This window comes from Haemaphysalis longicornis, unplaced genomic scaffold, assembly GCF_048455015.1.
Source record: "Haemaphysalis longicornis isolate Haplotype H1 unplaced genomic scaffold, Haemaphysalis longicornis Haplotype H1 scaffold_8, whole genome shotgun sequence".
Classification (NCBI taxonomy): Eukaryota; Metazoa; Arthropoda; class Arachnida; order Ixodida; family Ixodidae; genus Haemaphysalis; species Haemaphysalis longicornis.
Genome location: NW_027526445.1, coordinates 150,590,164 through 150,600,703, shown reverse-complemented (window position 1 = coordinate 150,600,703; position 10,540 = coordinate 150,590,164). Strand labels below are relative to the sequence as shown.

The following is a 10,540-nucleotide window of genomic DNA, read 5'->3' as shown; positions in this document are numbered from 1 at the left end:
TCGGCATACCGCCCTCCCCTACACACCTTCGCCATACTTTCATCCGCGATTCCCTTTTCCGTCCACCTGGTCCATCTTGGGTGGCGCCTTTGTCCACTCGGTTACACCGAGGCATGTAGTCAGTGACGAGCAAGGCTCTCTAGTGCACTCGGCACAGTAGTACTGCCGGATTGCCGGGCAGCTATCACAGACATATTGGGAGCGAGCGCGGAATACGGTGCATTAAGCTACTTTACCAAGACAAAGCCATTTTAAAAATCGTTACTAGGCTACAGTGTGGATGCACCTGAATTTTTGCGAAGGCATTCCACGAATTTTAATGCTCCGCTGTTTATCCATCAGCTTGGCCATGAATATTTCCAAGGGGCTCTTTTTAACGAGTTTGAGGCGCCCGGTGCATACAACGGGAAAGTATCTGTTTTGCGCCTGATGAGCGTCCTTGGCTGAAACACTTAGAATGTAGCTCTAATTTTGTTTTCACGCGTATGTCTGCTGCCTCTTTATAACAAAAGTGAGACGCTAAAAACCAAACACAAATAAGATTTGTTGTGACCTGCGGCTTCAAGCGTGCCAGTCAACGTGAAAAGTGAGTTCCCCAGTCAGATGGTGAATACGGAAGACTCACAATGAGATCCCGAAGCCCAGTCTTCATAATTACGATATGCGTCATGACAGAACAACGCGTTACGCGTCACCGCATTTGTAGCGCGTCTAATGTGGCCTAAGTCTTAGAAATGAAAACTGCTCGTTCTCGTGTTCTTTCTGACGTGGTATTGTAGCAAACATAGCGGTAAAGCTGATTTACATTAATATTATGTCCAGAGTGAAATGTACACGCTAAAGAAATACTTGAAAAATGGCACGATTTCTATACTCGCAAATAAGAAATGTTTGCTCGGCGCAAACTGCAGTCTTCTCGGTCGCGGCGCGTAGCTGCTCTGTCTCAGGAAGTGAATGCTTAATGAGCCAATAGACGCCGGCGCGGTGTACTCTGCCATTATCTCGGAGCCCATCGCCGCCGCTGAGCATGTTGTAAATAGTGTTTGAACCTCTCTCGCACATCTAAGCGGTTGTAAGCCTTTGCGTCGGCGGTGCGAAGGGCGTCTCATGAAGTAATCGCAATCTGCGTTTCGGGCAGGAACGCGTCGTCGGCGATCGCGCGCCGGCAGGCGCTGCTATGCCATCGTCTCGCAGTGCGTCCCCACCGCCCAGCATCCATTTCATATCCACCTCCCTGCCTTCACCTCATACTTTCGCCATGTGTCGCCCCTGATTAGCATCTTGCACCGCTTCGGCATACCGCGCTCGCCCTCATACTTTCGCAGCACACCTCTCCTGTTTTCTTTGTCCTCGGTTCTCCCTTCATTAGCTCGGTAACGAGGACAATGGCGCCGTCAAACTACGATAGTGGACGCCAAAGTACTGCGCACTAAAAACTCGACATTAGCTCGCCGAGCACGCGCACGTTCACGGGGTCGTTCCCGTTCTTCCTGCAGGGCTGCCCTTTTCAACGGAGCGAACCAAGCGCGGCCTACCCATGCCGCAGCTGACCTTAAAGTGGCTGACGAGAAGTGCCTGCGAAGCGCGCTAACCTCATTTTTCCCTTTTTGGAGGCATGAAGTTCGTGTGATATGGCTTGAGCCGGCGCCACTTGTGGGAGCGGCTGACCGCCCTTTCCCTTCTCTGGAGTCGGGAAGCGCTTTTGATTGGCTGGGAGTATATATGGGATGATCCAGAGCACCACTTGTGGCAGTGGCCGCAAGCAGTTTCCAAGAAAGGACAAAATTACGCCCACCTTCCCTCGCGGGAACCCTGGTGTGATGCGACGCTGAAGGGGGTTCCATTGTGCGTTTCCGTTGGGTCGATTACTCGAATTGCATGAGCAATCGTCGGGTAATGTGTGTGTGTGTGTGTGTGTGAGAGAGAGAGAGAGAGAGAGAGAGAGAGAGAGAGAGAGAGAGAGAGAGAGAGAGAGAGAGAGAGAGAGAGAGAGAGAGAGAGAGAGCAAGCGTAGCGCGGACGACCGTCGACTCAGAGACCGGCCGGAGGGCGGCACTCCGCTTATACACCATTTTCCATAAGCAGCCGGGAAAGGGGGAAAATACTCTCAAACCAGTTCTCTCGGCGGCCGACCAGCGTTGCCTGTGCGCGCTGGGCTGCTAACATCGCTCGGCGCGGTGTGCTGCGCTGCGTAGTTCGGAGTATTTCGCACCGTGTGCTTAGTTTTTGCGGAACTTTCAACTGTTTTAGCCAATGCTGTGATGCCGTTCAAGGCGCAAACGTCGCTTGGTCAGCACTGCGCGGTGGTGGGTTATTGAACAACCAGAGAAAGCGAGAAACAGTCGCTGACAGCACGCATGTGCACGACACTGCCTGGAGAAAACGCAGTGCCGTTGCGGCGTGTTTTTGCTGCATCGCTCCCCAACGCACACCGAGTTGAGATATCGGTGGATGCCGTTGATAAATCGCAACGACTTTGTACCAACGACCAACTCCAGGGTTTGTTGGGTGCACTTGGACGGCAAGCAGACGGAGTAAAATATCACACGCAAAGCTGCGACAGGGAACGGAACCCCCTGAAATGTTAGAAGCAACTTTATCCTTCACAATACAGCATTGATTGGTTGGTTGATTGATTGATTTATTCATTATGGTGTTTAACGCCCCGACGCTTCATGGGTGATAAGGCACGCCGTACGTAGTGGAGGGCTCCGGGTTAATATTGACCACCTGGGGATCTTTCACCAGCGCCGATGCAATACAACATTACAATAACTTCTGGTTCCTTGTAGTCAATTTAAAATACCATATATTGTTTGGTCATTACAGCCGATTGGCATGAAACAATCCAATCTAACCTTTAAAATCACGGCGTTTTGTTTACTTTTTTTCAGGCCAACGCATTACACTGCCAAACGATATATGAAAGGATAACTTTCTACATCGCACACTGTTGGTCGATGGCAGGATAAGCAGGCAGCCCAATGTGGAAACGCAGCTCGAGATACGCGTGAACGCTGCATTTGGAAAATAGCTCAACCTGTTCACAACGCGGTCAATGGAAAAGCTTGTAATCATTTTGCGTTGTCACGGAATCTAAAGTATTACAATTACAAAACAGTTACTGCAGGTCGCGTAAAGCATTTGTGGTGCAAGCAGCGGTTTCACAAAGGTGGGCTCCGAGGGACAGGCCACATGCGCTGCGCAGAGTTGGGTCAATCGTGATCACGATCATGATCAACCAATATTAACTCGCCCGAACGTCGACCCTTCTGCTCAACCTTCGAATAGTAATTTGACTGGTTGTGCGGTCGTGTTATTTTTCCGCCCAGGTAATTTCGTTTCGTCAGTAAGCGTCATAAGTCTAGTTAAGAAAGATTATATTGCATTGCAATGTCAACAGCGTAGCAATCGCCTCGTCGAAAGTCCATCGCAAGCACGAATAACCGTGACCCACATATGCTGTGCGCGTTCCGCATTCGACGTCCGCGCTTCAGTAAACATGACTAATCTGTGAACATAACAAGCACAGTGGCATTGAAAACACGTATTTACTCCCCGATATCGATTTCTACGTCAGTCGGTGCTATACCGGTACGCTTGCATCGCGGAACTGCGGAGCACCACCGGCACCACCAGCACACTGCTGCTGCTGCTCGCAGCAGCCGGGGTCGGCATTTTCCGCTCTGGCAGCAAATTAGGACCTAAAATCCGCCCGCAGATAATGAAAACAAAACAGAACACACACACAAAAGCACTGCAACCGCTATCTTAACGCCAAACCACTACGGTTCACTCGGTAATGCGTGGATACCGAGCAGACGCACGGAAAGAACGGAGCACTTAACAGCCCAGCGCGGAGGTTTCGGCGGTCGCTTCATAGACCGCGCTAGCGTTCGGTCAGAAAAAGCAAATGGCGGCGCCCACCTCTAGCACGGAGCGGCTGAAAGGAGGAAAGAAATCCTTGGGTCACATGATCAAAACGTGACGTCACTGGGCTTGTTTTTGAGCGCCTAGGGACAACGCCGAAGTAGTCGCAGCATTTCCCTGGGTCCTTCCCGAGTGAACGATTTGCGCTGTCAGTACCCAGCGTGTCAGTGTCAGTTTGTGTTGACTGCTATCAAATGAAGCTGCAAATGCGTGAATATACCGTGAATGCTAGTATTGGTGCGATATTCCTATCCGATCAGGTGTCTTTCTTACCTGCATACTACTACCACATTTCAAGAGACTTGCAGCCTGAGCTCAGCGTAGATCAGCCATGGCGGTCTCTGGCGTTTGCTGTCACAGACGCGGAAGAGCGGAAAAGAGGGCATCTATGCGCTCATTTTCCCAGCAAGGTCAGTAACGTCGTTATTTTATGTTTGTTGTAGTTTTTGTGTTTATACCACTGTACTGTGTACCTAAAGCTGCGTGGATTCTTGTTTGCATGGCCGCCTCGGCCTCCTAGCTGTCATTCTCGTTCCCGACAGTATTTTGACAATGGATGTTTAATCTTGAATTCAAATTTAGCGTGCGCTCCATACTTGGACGAGGAAGAGACAATGAAAAAAGACAAACCAGACGTTGTCCCGCAAACCAACACCTGCTTCGTGTAGCCAAAGTGCCTGTGGTTTGTCTTTTCCCAGTCCTTGTTTCTCCAAGTATGCAGCACACGCTAAATTCAAATTACGATGCTATGTCCCCACACACTCCGGCCGCAGTTTCAGGCGTTTCACTGTTGTTCCTTTTGTGTAGGAGCCCATAACATTGCTCAAGTTTGAACGAACCGGTGGCGTGTACTCCCCGAAGCGCAGTCCTGGTGTGAGGTGCAGTGCCTCGAACGTAAGTATGCATGTGTTTGATAGCGTTAATCTCGCGAGTATGTCGTGTGCACGCATCAGAGTTCTAGCTCTTCGGGCAGTTAAGTTGCGTTGCGGGAGATGAATGGAAAACGTCGCTTCTGTACAGAGATCGTAAGGATATCGCGGCCAAAGGGAAAAACAAAAGCGTGAAATCGTGAGCCAAAAAAGACAGAAGAGGGAGAGAGAAAGGATAGACCAAATGACAGCGGCCGAATCAGATCGTCCAAGGGGCTGTGAATGTTACGCGGCATTTTGTGCCCTTTATGAGGAGGCACCAGGAGCAGCTGTCAGTAAAGTGTACATTGAAGGTGAATGGAAGAAGCTGCATATGGGACAAATAGGATGTGGCAGGGCATAAAGCCACTGAAAATTTGAAAGCACACAAATAACGCGTACAGGCAGGAGGGACACACCACAGCCTCGTCAAACAAAGGGTGGCACCCACACTTTTTATCACGTGCAGGAAGATTTGCTCCCGTTGATTTCGTTACCGTAAACAAGTGCTCTCTGAGATGGACGCTTACACAGCGTCCTGTCTGGCCCACATACACGGACTTACATGACACCGAAATTCTGTAAACCATGCCAATCGTACAATGAACTAAAGGCTGCGCAAGGTTAACACTGCACTCGTTCCTCCCTTTACTTGAATAATCCTTGTTGTTAACAATGCGGCAGAGATTGCCCACTTCTGCTTTTGCAGAAAACAACACAGGACAATGCGCTGTATGTGTGTTCTTTTTCTTGTAGTGGGTTGTCCTGTGTGGTCTTATTCCACGTCGCCATCTTTTACGCATTTTGTTTTTCAAAGATGTATTATTAGCCTACCCAATTTTCAGTTGTGCTGACACAGCATTTAATCCTGTTCCTGCAGCATCTGCATAGGAGGGCTTCCAGTGGAAAAAAAGAAGTGCTTGGACTTGGCCCCTACGATGTTGGTGCAGGGCCTGGAGAGCAAGGCTTGGTCTACATCCTTTCTGGGTACCCATGGAAAGCAGGTGAATGCCTCCACAAGTGGGTCGTTTTGTGGTACACTCGAAATTAGCCGCAGACAGACTGCGTCTGCTCGCAGACCACCCTGGTAGTATGACAACCAAATATGTAGCTGTGTCCTAGTTACTGATGGGAAGACTTGACAAAAAATCAACTGCCCATCTGTTGAAACGACAAAAATGGGGGATGTGAAGCTTTCCGAAACCAAGTCCAACACCAAATTAACCAGCCCAGTACTGAACACCTGTTTCTTATTGGGACGGTCTGATGCACTGCAGTTGTGCTCTCTAGAGCTTTACTGATGCAGGCAATCCATGACCTTCCGTAGTGTACAACCATTGTCGTTAGATGGAGGTGTACATTTCCTGTGTAATTTTCCACTTCTATGCAAATCCAGATTGCTTCGACTGTGCTGGAATGGCGCAATGGGATAGATGTCAGCTTCATAACATGAGGGACCCAGGTTCAATTCAGATCACGGGAAGCGTTTTAATGTTTTTTCACTTCACCCACGATCGTCATCATTAGAAAAAGTTGGCTTTCTGCAGTGCATTTTGGGTGGACTACAGACACATCAGGGAGAGGCTGGAAGCTTCACTTTCGTAAATGAAACTGTACCAAGTACAGTATGTGCGTGAAGCTTAAGCATTGTACATGAGCCAAGCCAGGGAGGAGTGGTTATAGGTTAAATCCTTGTAAGGAAAGATCATAAAAAGTTCAATGTAAATCACTGAGCTTGCAAACTTGTCAAATATAAACTTGACACTTTATTGTACCAGTCTTTCATGCTCAGCTGAGGAATGGTGGACAGATGAGGGCAACAACTGGCAGAAAGGGTCATTAGCTTGCAGTTCATTTGTCTATGTAAATATTCTAAAAAAGTACTGGTATGAAATTTTCGTGTTACATTTTTCCCATTTCTATGCGTGCCTACCAGCCCAGGAATCATAGAATGGAACATTAGATAGTCGACCTCAGGATATATAATTATTTTGAGCCCTGTTTATTCGTGTCAGTTTTGTCTTGGACAGAACGAACACCAAGGCGGCCGCCATGAGAGAATGGCACTCTTGATGTCGCTGTTCTCATTGCATCATGTTCAGACTAGATGCGTGCCCTAGAGTGGCCCAAGCTGGCCATGGCCGCACGCGTCTGGGCTGGATGATATCAGTCCCAAAACTGTGACATGATTCACAAGGCAGTTCAGCGTGCACCATCAGCAGCCAGTGTGTTGGCTAATTAACTGGAGCCCTAATGTCGGCATTTTGGGGCGAACTGCATGGCGAGGCACTCCATGTATCTTGCTTATGCCAGTGTCGAAAGGGTATTCATTCGGAGCTTTCTTGTGCATGCAAATATTAAAATTGATTTAAAATATGTTATACTGAATGGTTGCTACTAAAATCTGCAGCTACAAAGGTAACTTTTTGCATAGTTATCTCAGCTTTGATATTTCAAGTACTCCTTTAAGTAGAGCCTAATCATGCATGAACGTTTAATAGTGGTGCTACTCCTTTAAGGTATTTTTTACTTGTTTTAAGCTGACTTGTTTTTAGTTTGGAGTTAAGAGAGACCGTTACATTCTGGCCACCCGGCCGCCCATTTCTGGCCATTAGTATTTCTGAGTTATTCTTCAAAACAGTTTTTGCTCGGCACTTCTTTGAAATGTCGAGGACACCTAACTGAACTTAGTCGTGATTAATGCATTAGCGTGCAAAGGTGAAGCAATCTCCACCCTTGCACTCACCTGGTAGAGCATCATCCTTACATCACAAAAAGGCTTTGTTTTGCCAAATCTTTGCCACTTCATACCACTATAGAATTGGCTGCCAACATAGGGGTGCTCTCCAGCTGAATCAGCCTTAGGTGTCACAGTAGTGAGAGTAAGAACTTTAAAATAATGTTAGAAATAAGCACAATACAATAGCTTTTTTTTGTAACTGTTAACAGGTCGACCAACCTCATTGCGACTGTAGGATGGGACTTGTTCGTAGAAGTGCAAAATCAGAAAAATAGAGACGAGCAAGTAAGTCATTGTTGTACAACAGCTTCTGCGACACCCTAGTTAAGCTGCCTGCATTTTACGCGCAAATAAAATTGTTTTCAAGATGTTTACAGTTTTTTTGCCTGGTTCAAAGAGACTCGTATACAAAATTTTGAAGAAAGCTGGAGTTGGCCGTGTTTTTGATTTGTATTAGGAAATGTGTGGAAATGTGCCATTTTATTATTTATTTTAAAATTTTTTAACTGCTACAAAAACGTTAATTTGTAGATGTAGCACCATGTATTTGGTGTTCTATGTTTATTTATTCAAGATACCCTTATGGCCCCACGGGCATTAATGAGGGGTGTGTTACCTGAGCAGATTAAACGAAGAATAATAACATAAGAGAATTCTGCCACGTGCGTACAAGAAAAAAAATACAGGAAAAAAGATACAGCAGAAACGTTAGTGTCCACACGCATATTAAAAAACATACACGCAAGCAACACAATAGTGTACTGTGTTTAAGCTGTTTGTTCATTTGAATTGTGAATGGGAGGCTCCTAAGGAAATATATGTAGTGCTTGACCAGTTTTCAAAATGCTATTTCTTTTTTACTTTTCAGTGACAGGGGTCTCAACAAGCATCTGGATGCACCTACAATGTTTGTGCTGAGCACCTCTGATATGTTGTCTTCTATGGCCGTGAAACTGGGAATAAATAAAACTAAAAACTGTCTCCTTCATTTGGTATATTCCTTTTACATTGTGCAGGAACGTGAAAAATAATGTGGAGGACAATACCCAAGCACTTGCACGTCATCGTCCCCTGGTCACTTATTCGTATTTATGCTGCAGTTTAAACGAACTGCCTGGTAGCCAACATTCACAACCAATTCAAGTTGTACCTCTCAAGCTGAAAAGTTATGACATTTGTCTGAGGAACATGTTAAAGGTCTTCACAAGAAGACATTATTAAAGATTGAGATGCTACACTGCAGGTTCACTTACAACATCAGGTTCTAAAGATTTTGAATATTTTAATACTGGCCTTCACATCTGCTCTTGAAACCTGTAGGTTGGAAGCAATCTAATGCTTGTCTTACATCGGTTACTACAAAGGGCTAGTGTCAAAGCAATCGAGCATCCTGCAATAACACAAAATTGTTTAGACTTAGAGCCACTAAATAAGCTACGCTACGATCTATTGCCAATAAATGTGCATTTTGGAATGACCACATCTGGAAACTGACTTGAAGGGGCAGTATCTTATCCTACGTTTCTTTTTTGTTTAAATGTGGCACACTGCGCAAGTAAAACTGCTATTGCGATAACTGTTCTCCCGGGTACACGCGCGGTTGTAGGAAATCTCGCAGCCGTGAACGGAATTTATCTGATTTTCTCATCGTTCTTGAAAGAAGCAGAAACTTAAATGCGGAGGTAATTAAGTGTCGGAGAAATAATGAAGGAGACGTCCTCCAAATCTGATTATTGGTTGGCGCGGGCCAGTATAACACACAGAGGAGAAAGAAATTTTGAAGTTTTTTAAGAATAAAGGAACCAGCGCAGGATAAACTCGGGGCGACACCATGGACACGGTCAGACAGGCACGCTCCGCATTAAAAAAAATCGTTCAGCAAGAGACCCGGAAAAATTGAAGTAATTACAAAAGGAAGCCTCAGTTCCAGCCGTTTCTTGCGTTGTCTGCTGCTAGACACTGGCCATCGCCTCCTCTTTTTAGAGGAGGCGATGCGCTGGCACTCAGCTTCTAACAGGGAATTCCCTAGGAGGCGACGCGGGAAGCCACATCAAGCCTGCTCGCTGCAACAACAACTTCCCTAAATGTCCCTAACTTTTGTCCCCAACTGACAGGGGTTTCAGGAGCCAATCAAAACGTGGAATAATTTCCTCCTTTTAGCCGCATGCCCTCTAGCAAGGAAAATGGTGTATATGCGCAGCGCGCCCGAAGGAGAGGAGACCGCGAAGTGAGAGGGCGCTGCACATGCGCACGGCGCGCTTGCGCCGCGCGCAGCGCCGCCCACCGGCGGAGTGAGAGAGCGCGCCGCACTGCACGCGCCACAAATGTTGGGGGAGAAGGCGCGCTATCACGGCGAGAGGAGGGGGGGCGCAGCGGTGCGGACAACAACAACGACGGACGCACGCAGGAAGGACAGGGCCGCCGACAAGAGATGCTCTCAGCGTCGCATCTAAAAAGTGGGATTAGGTTAAGGAGGGTATTTTTTGCGAAAGACGCCAACACTGACGGCGACACGAGTCAGCCAATTCAAGCTTCGCTTGAAAATGTTTTCGCGATCCTCCAAATTGCCTTCCACTGGCTGCGTGCAGGTCTTTTCGCTGTGCGACAGCTTGGAAGACGGGCTTGTGGAGACGGTGCTGGCCTTCGGAATCCCAACGTGGGTCTTTGAAGTGTCCAGGCTGTGCCTGTACATCGCCATGGGAGTGTACAGTGCGCGCCACACGGTGAAGATGCTCCGCGCGGTCTCGCGAAACATGAAGAATGCCCAGCAGGTGACGGCCTTCGTCAGCAGCCTCTGCTTCTGGGCACTCTTATTTCTTTACATGTCAGCGCAGGTGAGGAATCCTTTTGGCACGTGGTCCTCCGGGAGACTCCGAAGCGAAATATTCTGTGTTTCCTCCTTCGAACGTTATAGGATGACACCAGGGGCCGAATTCTCTAAAAAACGGGCGTCGCTTTGAAA

General features: G+C 47.5%; 1 protein-coding gene across 1 annotated transcript; it reads left to right on the top strand.

Moving 5' to 3' along the window:
- Window positions 1-4,077: 4,077 nt before the first annotated feature.
- On the top strand, window positions 4,078-8,646 carry LOC144149338 (uncharacterized). Its single transcript, XM_077680893.1, has 4 exons — window positions 4,078-4,340; window positions 4,738-4,824; window positions 5,719-5,842; window positions 8,447-8,646. The coding sequence occupies exons 1-4, from the start codon at window positions 4,125-4,127 to the stop codon at window positions 8,494-8,496; spliced, it is 477 nt and encodes a 158-aa protein (XP_077537019.1). The 5' UTR covers window positions 4,078-4,124; the 3' UTR covers window positions 8,497-8,646.
- The last annotated feature ends 1,894 nt before the right edge of the window (window positions 8,647-10,540 follow it).

Bases quoted from the DNA above. Each gene is read 5' to 3' on its own strand.
- LOC144149338 (XM_077680893.1), top strand. From the start codon at position 4,125: ATGAAGCTGCAAATGCGTGAATATACCGTGAATGCTAGTATTGGTGCG. The intron at 4,341-4,737 runs GTCAGTAACGTC...CCTTTTGTGTAG, and splicing joins GCGCTCATTTTCCCAGCAAG to GAGCCCATAACATTGCTCAA. The intron at 4,825-5,718 runs GTAAGTATGCAT...CTGTTCCTGCAG, and splicing joins TGAGGTGCAGTGCCTCGAAC to CATCTGCATAGGAGGGCTTC.